Raw genomic sequence first — 17,109 nt, forward strand, 5'->3', positions numbered from 1 at the left:
AAACACACTATGCGTTCGCCCTGGAATTCGGAGATTACAAACCTACCAACAGAGGAAAGGATTCCCTAACGTGACATAAGCAAGCAGCCGATTTCGAACGAACTGAACTCGTATTTCGCGCCTCCAAGAAGTTGAGTGAGGCAGACTGCAAGGAATAGTATCACTCCGCGCTGACGTCAGAAAGTGGGTGGGTCTATGCTTGCAGCAAACACCGCCTATGCTGGCTAGATTTTTTTTAACGTACCATTTTCTTTTTTACGTAATAGTTTTGTTAATATGCATTCAAAATAGATTTTGATTTCAGGAACGTTTAGCAAAAGGTACAATCTACAAATCCCTGTTTTTACTTTTTCTTTTACGCAACAATTTGTTTCTCTGTTGAAGATTAATTGATAGACAAGCTGTCAATTCGATATTTTATTAATACTTTTATTAATTAAAGTTATTTTACCATGCTTATTGGCTTAAAGAACTACAGACAACTGTTACATACAATTTAATCTATCTAACAAAAAAAAGAGCACAACGATATCTCACATGATAAGAGAATTAGAGCGAAAATAGATTACCATGGATTTAAATGGCAATAGCGAACTTGGACAGAATGCAATAACTCCTCTTAATACAGAAGTCGTCATACTGCTGCTTTTCCCTGACTTTCTCCAGGTTGAAAAGAGACGAATCTTGAACAGACAAGAAATTGACATGATACTCTTCTAACTTAGAAGGCACTTCCGGTGGATTCCTACTCAATGTGTCCGCTACAAAATTTAAACTTCCAGGACAATGCTCGAAAACAAGGTCGAACCTTTGTAATTTGAGAAGCATACGAGTCGTCCTAGTATCTAAGTTCTTCATAGAAAAAGAACGAGTGACAGCAGCATTATCTGTATGAATATACGTGGTTCTTCCAACAATATATTGTGAAAAACGTTCACACAGAAACAAAACAGAGCAATTCCAACTGAAAAGAAGACAATGAAAGTTCGTGAGGTTTAACTCTACGACTAGCGTAGGCAATGACATTTGGATGATCGAACCCATCAGGGTACTGTGCCAGAAAACCAGCCAAATTCTCTGAACAAGCATCCGAATGAATGTGGAACGGCAAATTGAAATCTGGTTGCCCCAACGCAGGTGGATTACTGACGATTTCCCGCAATTTATAAAAGAGATCCAAAACTTCAGGAGTGAGTTTGTACTTAACATCCTTCTTAATGAGATCGTACAATGCAGAAGTAAGAGTTGAATAATTGGGAATAAACCGCTGTCGCCATCCCAATAATCCTAGAAATTGACGCATTTTTTCTTGGTTTTTGGGATGGGATAGCATCGGATTGGCTCATTATGACGTGGGTCAACTTTAACAGTCTGACTACTAATGACATGTCCCAGGAAGTTCACTTCCGTCAGAAGGAAGCAACACTTCCGGAAATTTAGGGAAAAATTTCCACGCTCGAAAATTTCGAACACACGCTCCAAATGGGCGAAGTGTTCGTCTAGAGAAGTACTAGATATTAAAATATCATCCAGGAATAAAGTGACAAAATCTTTAGTACTTTGGTCGAAATAGCTATGCATGACGCTCTGGAAAATGGCGGGCGCACTCTTGATTCCTTGAGGCAAGACCAACATTACGTACTGGCGTCCTTTATAAACGAAACTCGTACAGGGGTATGACGAAGGATGGAGACCTACGCCATAGTATCCTGACGAACAGTCAAACTTTGAAAAATATTGCGCTTTCGCCACACGGTTCAATATATCACCTATTGGTTCCACTTGAGCCTTAGGAGCCCGGACACGGTGGTTCAGTAGCCGAAAATCGATTACAGGCCTAACAGCACCAGACGCCTTGCAAACACAATGCATAGGGTTCCGGTACGGTGAGGTCTGTTCACGGGCTATGCCTAATTCAATCCATTTTTGCAATTCTGCCTCAAATTCCATTTCCATGGATTTTGGCACAGAATAATACGGTCCTACAACAGGTTCTTCGTCAGTTAATTCTATCTTGTACAAAGGCGTTCGTATCCTACGAGGATACTCGCAGAAAATATTACGATATCGAAGTAACAAATTATATAAACGTTGTTTAACGTTAGTATCTAAATCTTCTCGAGATGAGATGTAGTCCTGAATTTCAGTTTCCGAAAGGTTAGATTCAGGAACTATATGCACATCTGACACAGAAAGAACGGCTGAATTTTCTACTGGAGGAGGAATCTCTAAAATGTTAACATCAGAACACAAAAGTTCGGAAGGAAGTAATTCCTGCTTATCGAATGGCCATTCAGTCTTCCCGATCTCAACCCTGTTTGAAGACAAAGCTACCATAAGAATACTAGGTCGATTAGTCGGAATTACGACATGACTACCAGCATTATCACGCAATCTGATTTCCTTTCTCTCCCTGTCGATAACAGCTTTAAATTTGTCTAAAAATGGACAACCCAAAATAAGATCAGTTCGAAGATACTTTATAACAAACAACGGAATATCAAACAAATGACCCTGAATATTTAAACTAAATATCTGGACACCTTGAACTGAGAATTTTTCTGTACCGGCAAAGGCACCCAATGACAAACCAGTATATGGTCGCAATTTAGCAGATGAGAATTTTAATTTCAACTGTTTCCAAATATTCCAGTCCAAAAGGCATAAATCTGATCCACAGTCAATAGTACAGGTTAATTGGACTCCGCCAATGTTTCCTTTGACAACAGGGGAAGGAGAAAAATAATAGTCGGGCTTTTCTTTTTCTTCATCCTCCTCAACTACAAAGTTTACGTTAAATGACATAGCATTACTGCTCTCGTTATTGTTTACATCTCCAGATAATGACTCGACTAAGACATAAGTTTTGACGTTAGTTTCTGAATCATTATCTACGGGGACTGGAGAAATACAGCAGTCGTTTCCCCCCGTGTTCGGAAAAGACTGCAACCTTAGTTTTCCGAAGTAGATGAAGGTTGATCTTCCCTCGGATTGGAAGATGCTTCATCTCGTCTCCTATCATTATTTTGATATCTCCCGTTACGTCCTCGATTTCTCCCACGATAACGGTTTCTACCATTTCCTCGATATCGATTATTATACTGATAATTATTACTATTACTATTATTGTTATTGTTTCTATTTTCAGTCTGAGCATAGCTTAAAAATTCAGTTTGACAGCTACTGTCAACATGTTCTGAATTACGATTAATAATTTTAGCTTGCTTAGCGAATACTTTCTTTGTCGGAGGCCTAACTTCATGTATAGAAGTATCCTCAATCCCAGATAATAATGCTACTTTACTCATTAATTCGTCAACACTGTTATATTGCTGAACAGATAGCAAACGCATATCTCTAGGCGGTAAACAATTCAAAATTAATTCCACAAGTTCCGAAGTACTCGGGGTTTCACATATATTATAATAACTTTCAACTACAAACCAAACGTAGTCTAATAATGAAGCGAACTTCGTCTTATCATAGCGCAAAGATTGCAACGACTTCTTCTGTGCACGCTCTATCTGAGGCGAACAATACTGATTCTTAAAAAGACGCACAAAGTCTTGATAAGTTTTGATTTCGGGAGCTACTGAACTATACCAAGCAAACGCGGCTCGCACCATACAATGTTCTACGACCTGTAGTTTGTCTCCATCAGAAAGTGAATACATACTTAAACATTTCTCAAGATCCCTCAAAAACTTCCTTGGGGCTCCAGGTTTGATATCCCCAGAATATGAAGGAAAAGATTGTAAATCTTTCTGCTTAATCGCAAAAGGCAATGAATTTGGTGCTGTACCACTGAAGGTAGCAACACTGTTTCGCGGTACCGGATTATTCGGCACAATGGTAGTGTGAAAGACACTAGGATCATAACTAGGCTTCAAATAGCTAGTATTAAACACCGGTGGGTTATTCCCAACATGAGAAGTGATCCCTCTCGACATTGACCATGTGACAGTGTCAGTAGTACGAGTACTATTACTTACATTATTACTGTAATAAACAGAAGAATTAACATTTGGAAAAGTATTTAAAGCACTGGCAATCACTTTAGTTTCACTAGGACTAGCTGGAAACTCATATCTAATATCTGGTTCTGATTGCACAAACACAGGTTTACTTAAATAACTAACAGAACTAGTAACAGACGCATTGCATTCAGCAGACGTACTAACAATAGTATTAACAGGCAAATTATCCCTTGACTCAGGAAACGACACAAGAGAATTTTCACTAGTACAAGGACGTTTACAGGGGACACCTTCTTTACTCAGGCTCCCGCACTCAACTGACGTAAATTTCGGTTTCTGCAATTTATCCACTTTATTAGTTAGGGTTAACACTTCAGCAAAAAGTTTAGATTGACTAGTATTACACCCCTCTAATTCAATTTTTACTTCCTCATTTTCATTTTCAAGTTTCTTTATTCTATCAAAAACAACCTTTAATGCTTTATGATGAGATTCAGCCTCATTTTCTATAGAATCAACACGAGATTCCACAGAGTCAATACACAACTTATTATTTTCAACTTCCGTTTTCACAGTTTCTAATTGCGCTTGCAAATCCTTTTGATTAACAGTTAAAGAACTACAAAGGTTTTCTACACTACCTATTCTTTCATCAATTTTGTTAATTGTAGTGGAGAGGCTATGTACATTTTCAACAATGCACTCCTGAATTCTAGCATTGTTAGCTTCGTTACTCTCTTTAACTTTCTGCTCAACGCTTTCTAGTTTACTTTCTATTTTGCTGTTAATATTAGCATTGCTTTATTCTATCTTCCTATTAGTATTAGCATTACTTTCTTCTATCTTACTCAATACAAGAGCAAACATTTCAGCAAGTTCAATCATCCGCTCCGTCCCTTTTTCGCTACCTTGCGGGGACTTAGGCGAAGAAAAATGTTTGGGAGGTGATTCATTCTCACGCTCCGACACTTCAGGAGAAGTATGTACGTCACATTTAGGACAAACCCAAACAAAAGAATCTGAGCTAACAGCTTCGAAAACACTAGAAGTATTCTTTAACTTAACACAAACAAAATGTGACCATTCGTGACACCTGTCACAAGATATAGCACGTTTCTTATCAGAGTCAATTTGTTCCGCGGCAGCAAGAGGCTCGCTACAACAAACGCAAATAATATCATCTCCATTAGGAGGAAGATTACTCGACTCAGCCGACATCCTACTTACTTACTTAACTCTTAATAAACATAGACATATGTGAGCTCTATCCAGTATATCTCATCAACACCAACGCGACAGTCCCTATCACTCGTTTCTTCCCGCATAACACAACAACAACCAAATAGTGTAACATTTTTAAATAATAAAATAATCCTACAGCTGGGTCGCCAAACTTGAGGCGACGTATTTTACAGTAATTTAAATCCTGGCTGTGAGAGCCAAACTTGAGGCGAGACATTTTAGAATAATTAGAATTCTGGCTGTGTACGCCAAATTTGAAGCGAAACATCCTAGGCTACGGGAAGCCAGCTTGAAAAAAAAACTATTTATCTTAAAACGTATCCGTAGCCGACGTTAAGGGAAAAGGAAAGGAAAGAAAAGAGAGAAAAAAAATTTGGGTCGCCGATATTCTTCCTTTCTTTACGCTGTAATTATAGACCAGTAAACACAACGCTACTTAACTCCAGATTCTTGTACACTAATGGCATCGTCGATGTTGAGGAAGAAGAGATAAAAAAATAATTCAGGACAACACCATATATCTTGCAACTCTGTTTATTTAACTTTCCTTGTAATAACGTATAATACTAGACTCTCATTAACATTTATGATCATGGATCGCTAGATTCAAATAAAAAAATTCTTTGCATTCCGTTTAAAATTCTCAAACCTTTAATGCCAACACAACTCAAAGATGAGTAATAGTAGGGGTTGAACAGTATAGTAATAACAATGAAAGAGTTGTTTACCATTTAACTAAACATTAGCACAAAATCCTCGGTAGGCTACTTCACCACAGAAAAAAAAAGGAAATTTACCAATTACATTACTGCTCGTAAATATCTTATTGCAGAGAGAGAGTAGACCTACGGCTGTGTCGATTGACCTTCCCCCTTTAAGTACATAACATCTCCACTTTGTCCGCATCCAACTGTTAAGAGGACATTTCCCTCAACATAATTTACAATTAACAGCGGCGGTAATAACAATACACACTGTAGAACATTACGGGGAATACATGACCAGCCAGTGAAATTAAACTCAACTCCTGACACTTTCGCATTGAAGTACGAGCGGTATCGTACACCCACCGTCTTAGCGCGCCTCACTGAACTAGTGAGCAACATTATAGCTAAAACATGACATGAAGACAACTCGAGGATTTAACACAGATTTTCGTGGTGTGGCGACTTAATACTTGGATTGTAAACTATATATATATTTATGTAAATATTAATAGCCAATACGGAATACCCGCTACTAGACAGACATAAACTAGCCATCGCTAATCAATCTTTACTTTGTCAAATGAAGTACCTGAGAAATAAACAATACGGAATGCCCGCTACTAGACGAACATGAGCTAGATGGTAGCGAGTAATACGTTATACATCTAAACAACTCTAGGAAATGATTTATTCAAAGCAAGAAAGAAACGGTGTTGATATCAGACTACCCCGCCGGCGTATGATTCGACTTACTGGATAGAGACTCACCTTTGTTTACTCGGACATGTTACTGACGAGACTCATTTTAGACAATATTATAGACATTGTGAATTGACGCAAATAATATATGAATACACTGAAAACCGAGAATTATTGAATGTATATTGTTGTTTACTTATGAGCGATCTGTATCAATAGAATGAACACATAAAGATATTAATTGACATTAGATATTGTGATCGAAAACGATTTGGACGGATTATAAACGGTGGACAAATTCCTTTCACAACTTCCTGGACGATGTCAGTTCCTTCACAGGACGGAATAGAGAATAATAGACATGATTACCTGGGTAACAGTGACCAAAGCTCACCCGACTGGTTCCCTGCTTCACAAGTGGACAACACTGGTCCCCCCGGACCAGTACATCGGGCTCCATTCGGGACGACATTCTAGGGTGGCAACCGGTTCAAAGGACTTCTTCGACATTTCTCCATGTAACAAGTGCAACCATAACCTCGGCGCAGGTTGATCAAACGATGACCCCTCCTTGGTTAATAGCAAGGACATACATTCCACTACTATCTCCACCAGGTAGACAAAAAGGAATCACTGCAAAGCTGCCACAACACTGTTGGTAAGTGAATAGGCGACGAATCACTCAAGAAACTTCAACAAAATTTGAATGATTTTTTTCGTCATGGATTCTAATCGTTGGCTGAGCAATAATAAAACTGTTTAGGTACAGCTGAAGACTACTTTGGCTAACAAACGTACGGACATTTCAATCGCATTGAACAAACATTTACACACTATATTCATGTATGCTTGTTGATACGCCGCTTGTTGATCTTTTTTATATTCAGTCTTATTTGTGATAAGCCACTCGCTGCCCAAGTTTTTTTTAAAGAAATACATAATTTCACATGCAACTAAACATTTGATTGTTTTCGGAGTTTATAAAGTAACTAAAGATATGCTACATTGACTTGATCTCTAGTCTTCCGTAGCAAGGGCTGCTAACGACTGAAGGAATTCCACTCGCTTTCTCTCGCTTAGCAACAGCTGAATCATTATTGGCTCAACGCGTGGGTGTGTGAGGGTGTGAGCTTTAGTTCGCATTTTTGCCACGGCTCAAGACATTTTGGCAGCACAATAGTAATTGCATTTATATTAAAAATGAACTGCTAGGTTGTGATAATTGAGAACTAAACTTCAAAACTTGCCTTCTGTATAAATTAGATTAAATGTAGGTATTGTGGCATATTATAAATGAGAAAGCTGTTTGTCATAAGCTGAATCTGGATATAGTACGACATTCTATATCGTTCATAATAAGTTATGAAAACAGAACTATATATTTTGGAAAAACACATGCGAGAATGAATTATATATTATTTTTAATTATTTATTTGAAACAATGCAATATCATAATTTCGGTTTCTAAGATGCTACAATGGACAATGAATACTACTCTATAGCTATATGTAACTGGGTCAAGTTAATGATTTTTATACGAAGGTAATTAAACACGCTAATGGGTTTTATACCTATTCCGTGTTCAGCGTAAGCTCTAAACTCCGATAAACAAAATATTTGTATCCTTCCGCTTGTCAGAAATACGATTGGTTAATGATGTATCACTCCCATTCCCCACGGGGAGGAGCAAATTATACACGTGCATTTTGAGAATACTGTCTCGTGTTGTCTACATACTTACAGTAACAACAGAAAAAAAAGATAAAAACTCGAAAGATTAAAAAGTATATATTTTAATTTCGCTGGTAAACAATTGTTGCTTAGTGAGTAAAGGTTTACCTTGTTGATGTTTCACCACAACACTCGCTGAACCGGGATTCATGTCAGCCATCTGTCAGACTTAAAAGCAGAACACGCCTTCGCAGTTGAATTGGCGCCATAATTACTGAGCATGCTTAGTGTTTATTTCTATTGTTTCACTAACCACACTCCATTGCAGTTTTATTAGATAATCCATATTATATTTCTGTCATTTATAATAATGTAGCAGTTTTATATGGAGCTTCATAGCAAAAATAATAATCAAATATGAATTATTTTGCGGAGGAGTAGAAGCGTCGGTAGGCCAAAAGCAAATCAGCGAGTTTTAGTTTCACGTGACTTTGTTTATCGCAGTTTAGAGCTTACGCCGAGCAGGGTTTAGGTGTTGATTTATTTTCTTTCGTTTATGTGTCCGAAAAATTTTCTTGTTACTGAGACTAAGAAGCAATTTTTCGTGAGTAAGTCTTATAAGCCAACTCTCCTAAAGGCTTTCAATATGCTCAAATTACGTTTTCGGTTTTGTTTGTCTCAAATCGCATTTTTAAAAAATATTTCAACATTTTCTTTAAGAGTTTTCATCCCGGCGAAATTAAAGTACAGCTAATTTTACAGTAATTATGTGATATCTTCAAATAGATAAAAGATAATCGAAATGTGGAACAAGAGCGCCCTAGACAATGTTATTGTACATGAGATACCGTTATCACGACTCACTTATCTGCTTTCGATTTCGAGCCATTTTGAAAATCGGCATTTATTTTCGCGTTTCTAAACAGGTGAAAACGGAAAGCCACTAGGTGACTTGTGATAACGGTACCTCACGCAAAATAATATTGTCTAAGGCGCTCTTGTTCCATATTTCAATTATCTTTTATCTATTTGAAGATATCACATAATTACTGTAAAATTAGCGGTATTTTAATTTCGCTGGGATGAAGACTCTTAATATATCCCTCTCTTTTCTTTTTTCTTGTATTTCATAATAATTTGTTGCCTATTTCTGTTATCAAAAGTGATTCTCAGTCATTATACATTTTTTAAATAAGTATATAGTGACAACAAGGAGGTAGCCTATGTACTATGTTGGAGGCAAATATATTGGTAGATAATTATGTTCTAAATAGCATAGAAAACAAAGTTGACTTGTTTCCTGGTAAGGGGACGTTACAGTGCAATTGAAGGGCACCAAAACTCACTAATACACTGAGTATTTATATGGATACAAGGGTAAAAGTTAAGGGGAACACGGGAGGACGCCGTTACCCCACTTCCAAAAACATACAGGGTGTTTCAAAACAACTCCGACAACGTGTGGGAGATGATTCCTGACACCACGATAAGACAAAAAGTATAGACTAACCTGGGTGCACAAATGGTTCCTTTCGGAGTTATAGGCTGCCGAAAACATGAAATACAAAGGTCTATAACTCCAGAACTATGGGACCTACCGTAGTCGGGTCAAGAGTTCACTTAGGAACTAGTATGTGCCTTATCCAAAAATCCATGTTTCAGAATCCTGCAGTACTTCTGCAACAACTTTTATAGAGGTAGTTGGTAAGTACTTCAAATTATATGCCCGTAGCCAAGTTCCGAGGGGCAAATAAATAAGCTTTAGCAATAACAAAATACATAAGTGGGTCGTTTCCGACCCGGGGGAGGTTAAATCGGTAATTTTTTTCTGGGATTTTCTGTAAATGGACAAGAGCCGTTTTGGAACTGGAAGACTCATGTGATCCGATAAAGGGCGAACATCATCATCACTCCGAGGATCTACGAGGACTCATGAGGATAGGATATACGTAAAAGACGCTGCAGCACCTTCGAAGGCATGATTCTCCATTGGGACTGATCACCCTATCTACATTCTCTCGGCTGAACTGGACCTTGGAAATTACCTTACTTTCTCTTGACTTTGACTGAGGCCTGAGAAGTCCTTATCACAGTGTCCTGGGTACATCTGGGCAGTGAGATTTATTACCACTCTCTTGGTTACGTCTGGATCTTGAGAGAAACCTAATCCTTTTTACTTGTCTGCGTCTAGGTCCTAAGAATTCCTATCACTCTCTTGGCTACGTCCGGAACCTGAGAGAAACCTAATCATTTTCTCTTGGTTGCGTCTAAGTCTTGAGAATTCCCACCACACTTTTGGTTGTGTCTGGGCTCAGGGACAACCCTAATCGCCTAGTTCCAAATTAAAGAACTTAATTGTACTACACTATATCATGGTAAAGTTTTATAATAAAACGGCTGTGGGAGAAAGCCCAATTCCCTGATACCATCATTTGTCTCTACCGGCCTGCTTTCCGCAGAAGTTTACAGTATTTTCTATTTTTAAATATTCATTTATCATGAAATATATGCTTCACTTAATTTGAGCTTGGGTTTAATTTAATATGTTACGGAGTTCAGTATACAGAAAGCCTAACCAACACTTTCACGTAGTATACACGTTAGGATTAGGAATTAGATTTCCGGGCTTTCGGCATATATGGCCAAGTTAGCCCGTCACTAGGATTAGGATTAGGAATTAGATTTCCGGGCTTTCAGCATCTATGGCCAAGTTAGCCCGTCACTAGGATTAGGATTAGGAATTAGATTTCCGGGCTTTCGGCATCTTTGGTCATGTTAGCCCGTCACTAGGATTAGGATTAGGAATTAGATTTCCGGGTTTTCGGCATCTATGGCCATGTTACCCCATCACTAGGATTAGGATTAGGAATTAGATTTCCGGGCTTTCGGCATCAATGCCATGTTAGTCTGTCACTAGGATTAGGATTAGGAATTAGATTTCCGGGCTTTCGGCATCTATGGCGATGTTAGCCCGTCACTAGGATTAGGATTAGGAATTAGGTTTCCGGGCTTTCGGCATTTATGGCCATGTTAGCTCGTCACTAGGATTAGGATTAGGAATTAGATTTCCGGGCTTTCGGCATCTATGGCCATGTTAGCCCGTCACGTATAGGGTATGACGTCCCTCGGCAAGCACACTATCCAAGGAAAGGGAAGGAAGAAAAGATCGGGGAAGGAAGAAAAGATCGGGGAAGGAAGGAAGCGACCTGGGACCTGTATGGTAGATACCACCCCGGCATTTGCCTGATGTGAAGGAGGAAAACCCAGGAAAACCTCACTCACTATGGCTGGCCTTACACAAACTGTTACAATGTCACATGTTAGTTTGTACATGATAAAGATTGCTATAACGAGTTTCAGTAGTAAACAAAAAAATATTATAATTTACATGTGTATTGTACAGTGTGACTATTCTACTAATATACTTGATAATGAAATTAAATAAAATTTAGTTTGAAATGTGGATCTCCGGCTATACTAGCAAGGACTACCAGCACAAGGAGAACTCTCAAGGAGAACAGCAACATATGTGACAGAGACTACATAAAATTATCAAAAACATATAACATACGGAAAAGTAGGTCTTTAAAAGGAATTCGTTGTAACCAGTATTTCTTTCAGAAAGAGTGTTCCGGAGGGGCACACTGAGTAGTCGGAGGGACATTTCTGGTATTACTCTATTTATCACTATATTATAGATTTATTATTCTGATCTCTACCGAGGGATACTCTCAGAGCTCCGCGGGACTCTGCCTCCCCCCCCCAAAAAAAAAACGTCTCGAAGAAACACCGGGTGTAACAAAATTCTTTTATACGAGGCGCATCAAGAAAACAACTTTACCAAAGGCCTTGAACAGAAACAAAACACAATTGAATGGAAACATTGTAACAGATACAGGATGTGTTTAGCTATTTTTCAACATTTGTTATACTTGTTTATACCAGCGGGTCCAACTTGTTTATACCTGTGTCACAGAACAGTGTCATGGAACCACTGTTTAACAACCTCCTCGCCTCGTATATTTACCCTATTCGTGCGTGTCCCGGAAGACAAAAAAACATGTGCCCTTTCGTCCTAAAGGCAAAAAACCTTAAGAATTACTTGATGGATAACCACGAATCTTCGTTAGGATGTAGAATTCCAAAAATAAGGAATCGCAGTCGTTGATAGAGGTGATCATCTACCGGAAGTGGTAGAAATAAACCATTTCCATTTCATTAGCATATTGCAGCAATGGTAACAGACAATGAAAATTGGTTTCGTGGAACCGATTAAGCGACCCCAGAATACATTGATTTCCATCCTCAACTCTCTACTAAAACCGGAAATGATAGAAATCAGCTATAATTTCCGGTTTCAATGTTGATTTATTTGGAGCAAAAACGATAAGAAAGAACAAGGAGAGTTATTATTGATTTTGTAATCTAAGTGAAACTTACCTTTATAATACATTTCTTTATACATTCCCGGACAATTTTTCCCCTGAAACGAGAAAAAAGAATATCTTTTTATAAAAACCATAATTCAATAGCAATAATAGATAGTTCACACAGATTTGTAGAATAAAGTCGCTGATAAACAATACTAGGTTCACTATAGCCTATAAACTTATTATCTTTCCTTACTGAATTATAGTCGGTCATTAAGCTGCGTGACACTACGGCACACTGATTTACTGCTTGAGTTCCTGATACAGATACTTTTACAGAAAATTGTACATCATTTGAAATATATGGTAACTTAACTCTAAAACAACAGAGTAAAACTATCTTACTATTGTGGTACAGTATAATGAAAGGTAATAACTAGGTACTTGTTATCTGATAATGATAAATTTAAATAGCCTAACGAAATAATGAAAGAATTGAGTGTTCAGTACTTCAATTGTGTAGTTATGTGTTCTGATTTGAAGATGCAAGATAGCTGATTCCTAGTTCAAAGAACTGTGTGATAAAACAAATGCAACAGAAGTTTCTACATTTTAGTAGAAATCACCACTGCTATAATCATTTGTTGCTTAGCAAATATTAAAAATGACACAAAAGCATTGTTTTACAAAGAACTAACAATATTTTGTTGATTGTTCGTTACATGAGACAGATTCTTGGATAAGAAGCACGTCTGTAATTTGTTTTTTTACTATGTACTTAAGAGATCGAAGTGCCATTAGCCAATCAGGATTATGAATAGCTTGGTGATCACCTCCGTAACTTAGTTTTCTTTCTGGAGGGGGAGGGCAAGCATTAATACGCTTATTTAGGCCTCTTAGAAAAAGTTTTCTAATTCTTGAGCGCCCTTTCCTTCTTTCCCTTACTTTTTGTGAGCCCCCGGAGCCTGTGGACCCAAATGCACGGCAAGGTCTGCCGGGCCGTTAGTTATGCCGCTGGGCTCTTTCCATACATGACATTAATTAAGAGGACAATATTGATAAACCTCAAAACCATACGAATAAATATTATTTCTAGGGCCTCTAATAGTAGACATTTTTTTACGGAAATGGGCTCACGACTCATTTTTGTTTTATTTACCTTTTGAGTTGGGTTGATTGTGAGTTTAATGTCTCGTTCAGCAGCGAGGCTATATGAGACGTGGACCTACTTATTCACGTGGAATCCGAACCACATGAGCTCCCGCCGGATTATTTACCTTTTTGTACAGTTTTGTTTATGTAATGTAGTGAACTTGTTTGATGCTTCATTTATAATTTCATGTTTGTATCGTATATGGAGTAAGAAAATTTAGTCTTCAAATGGGCGCCCCTCGAACGGCGAGGAGCTTCCATGGGGGCAGCTGCCCCCTGCCTCCCGTAAGTTACGGTTTTGTTGGCGATACAAATCTGTTTCATTCGTTTTCGTTAGAAGTGGAATCCGGGAGGGTACGGGAAAATGGTCAGAACGTCCAATAGCCAAAACGACCAGAACATTAAATCACCCACAATCAGAATACACACGACTACATTCAGGATACCTAATTTCCAAGACGATCAGAGCATTCACATAAACAGTCAGAATGCCGAAAGACATAACGGTCAACGCATCCACATAAATAGTCAGAATACAAAAAAGCTAAAACGCTCAATTATCAAAACACACTTTAGGCACTTAAGCACATATTGTTTTAGGAGATGTAAACATTTTGTATACATATTATACTGTAATATGGGCAGTTTATTCTTCCATAATATCTCGTTAAAGTAGGGATTAATACTCAGAAACCTACTTTTGTGTACGACACTTAACCCAGCCCTAACTGTGCAGTTGTCAAGACTATTTAAGGGCATAATGACTTTGATTAGCATCTTCCGATGACTCTTGGCATCCTAATCCTTGCGTACTATTCATTTAGAACTTTTCTATTTCAAGTGTGCACTCGGAAAATGTGTGAAACAGAGTTTGGTCCTACTCCGCCGCCATCTTACTTAGGACACCTTCCTTTGCTATGTGGAAAGAAGTGAGTGACTTCGGCTCTGTTGTCAAATGCCATTCAGTTGTATTGTCTTGGCGAGTGAAGATCGTGGGCTACTTAGAATGGCTAGCAGGTCAGTGCACAGCGAATACGGTGAAATATTTCAATATGGAAATCCTGTCCTCAACCAAGTATTGAAGGATCTCGCCCACAGTAACTTGTTCTTCCTCGTTGGAGGGAGGTACGGGAAAACATAGTGACAGCAGGGCCAGCAGGGGCATATTTAAAATAGAAAGACTCTACCATCGCTCACTAACATTCCCTCTGGGTTAGGAAACAAGCGTTCTCGTGCAAACACACCTAACAAAATGGTAATCCACTAGATCTTTTCTATTTCAAGTGTGCCCTTGCTGGTGCTGCTGTTGATGGGTGTTTTTTTTTTTTTTTTTTGTACGTCTCTCGCAAAACGAGGGATAAGTTGCCGTGGCGGAGATCTTTCAATTGTTGGATGCGAAAGTGTTGCCACAATGATATTGTTTCACAGACTTCGCTGTGCACTGTCTTGGTAGCCATTCTAAATAGCCTACGAACTTCGCTCGTCAAGACCAAACAACAGAATGACAAATTGGAGGCCCAGCCAAGGTCTTTCACTTTTTCCCCCTGAGCAAAAGGAGGGTTTCCTCCGTATGATGAGGGTGGGGCCGAAATATGTTTCACATATTTTCCGAGACCAAACTTGAAGTAAAAATGCTCTAACAATATTGTCAAAAAAAAAGTCATTGATAAACAGATGTTGTAGCGATGTAACGTATATTACTCCGCTCTCAGACCGAAATTGTCTCCATAATATTGATCGTAAACTCGTTTACTTTACAGCGACATTTGTGTTATGAGCAGAATGTAGATAGGTCCGTCCATATTTAGGTCTGAAAGAATACTTTTCATTAGGAAAAAATTGCCAGTCGTAAACTCATCTCATTTTCTTGTCCAATTAAACTGAAACGCATTTTGCTTCTTATTTCCTCATCTTTTCGTTTCTACTGATTCTTAAGGCTCTATCTGTAAAAGTAATCAAGTGAAACCTTTCGATTTCACCCATCATCGTTCTCATGATCATTAGAGGAAACAAATATATATATATATACGTACGAAGATGTCAGGCTTTTCCGAGCCAAAACACGGAGAAAATATACCCAACTTCAAAAAGAAAATGAATGTAGATTTTTTTTTTCTTTTTTGTCAGTTATACTTCCGTTTGGAATTTCTTTCCCGAAAGTTAAAAAGAAACCTTTGGGAACAGATAGACTATTTCGTCTTTTTTTTTTTCTGATTTCCTTTCCTTTTTGTATGGTTGAACCTCAAGAACACTATAAACATCGTCAACTCACAGACTCAAAAAGTTTACTGAAAGATTTGCTTTGAGTTTTACTTAAAAAAAAGAAAGAGAGAGAGAAAGAGAGAGAGAGAGAGATGGAAAGTCCTTTGATATAGAGACAGTTTGCACACGCTTACTTGAGTGGAATAATAACTGATTAGGATCTGCTTTTTTGGAAAACCATACGCATAAAAAGGGGGAAATATAAGGAGTAATATAAGAAGACTACATATGAATGATATAGGAGCTTAAGAAAAAACCGTTTAATGACGCTTGTATGGTATCAAAAACAGCCTATTATGCAGATATGTTACGTCTTCGATGTTTCTCTCGATAATGCAAAGGGCAAGAACAAACAAAAAAGAACCGTGATTCTTTTACAGGAATATGACCGTTATTGCTTACTCTCAATTTCTTGGAGCGAAGGTTCTCTTCACGCAACTTTGGCATTCGTTTATGCGGATATTCCTCCGAGACGCTTGAACTATTCTTAACCTAATTTGACACGGTGATTCGAGAGTGCGCGTAAAGTGTTGCAAAAGGCACATGTCCCAATCGGACATACCGTTGATGAATAATTCTTAAGCACGGCTCACCTGCTGACAGTACACAGTTGCATTGATGCTCTAATCAGCTGGTAGCAGTTCCCGATGCACGATGCCGCGAGCAGTCCACCAAACACAAAGAAGGACCTTCTTTTGGTGCAGTGCTGGTTTCGGCTGTTTTGGAACGGTCCAGGGGATGCTAACTAGTGATGACGGTGCCGTGGAGCTTCGTACAGGACCCACTTCCCATCACATGTCAACATCCTGTCTAGAAATGGCTACTTCCTCGGACGAGACAGCAAAGAAACACAGGTGTCTGCTCGCGTTGCCTTCTGATCCGGAATCAAATCATATGGGACCCATCGACCCAACTTGTAGTGCTTCCCAAGTTGATGGAAGTGATGCTGAATAGTTTCTCCACTCACACTGAATTGTAGTCCCAGTTCCTCACATGTATGGCCACTGCCTGCCTCAATTGCTGCCTGAA

The 17,109-nt window shown here is 38.5% G+C and overlaps 1 protein-coding gene across 1 annotated transcript in view; it reads right to left on the reverse strand.

Annotated features, from left to right (window-relative positions):
- CARPA (Carbonic anhydrase-related protein A) overlaps positions 1-17,109 on the reverse strand; it is a 799,359-nt gene that overhangs the window by 37,767 nt on the left and 744,483 nt on the right. Inside the window, exon 9 of the mRNA XM_081737978.1 lies at positions 12,737-12,779. Coding sequence (XP_081594104.1) covers positions 12,737-12,779 — 43 coding nt within the window. The remainder of the gene's footprint in view (positions 1-12,736; positions 12,780-17,109) is intronic.

The sequence above is a fragment of the Thermobia domestica genome, chromosome 14, assembly GCF_964235325.1.
Source record: "Thermobia domestica chromosome 14, izTheDome1.hap1.1, whole genome shotgun sequence".
NCBI lineage: Eukaryota > Metazoa > Arthropoda > Insecta > Zygentoma > Lepismatidae > Thermobia > Thermobia domestica.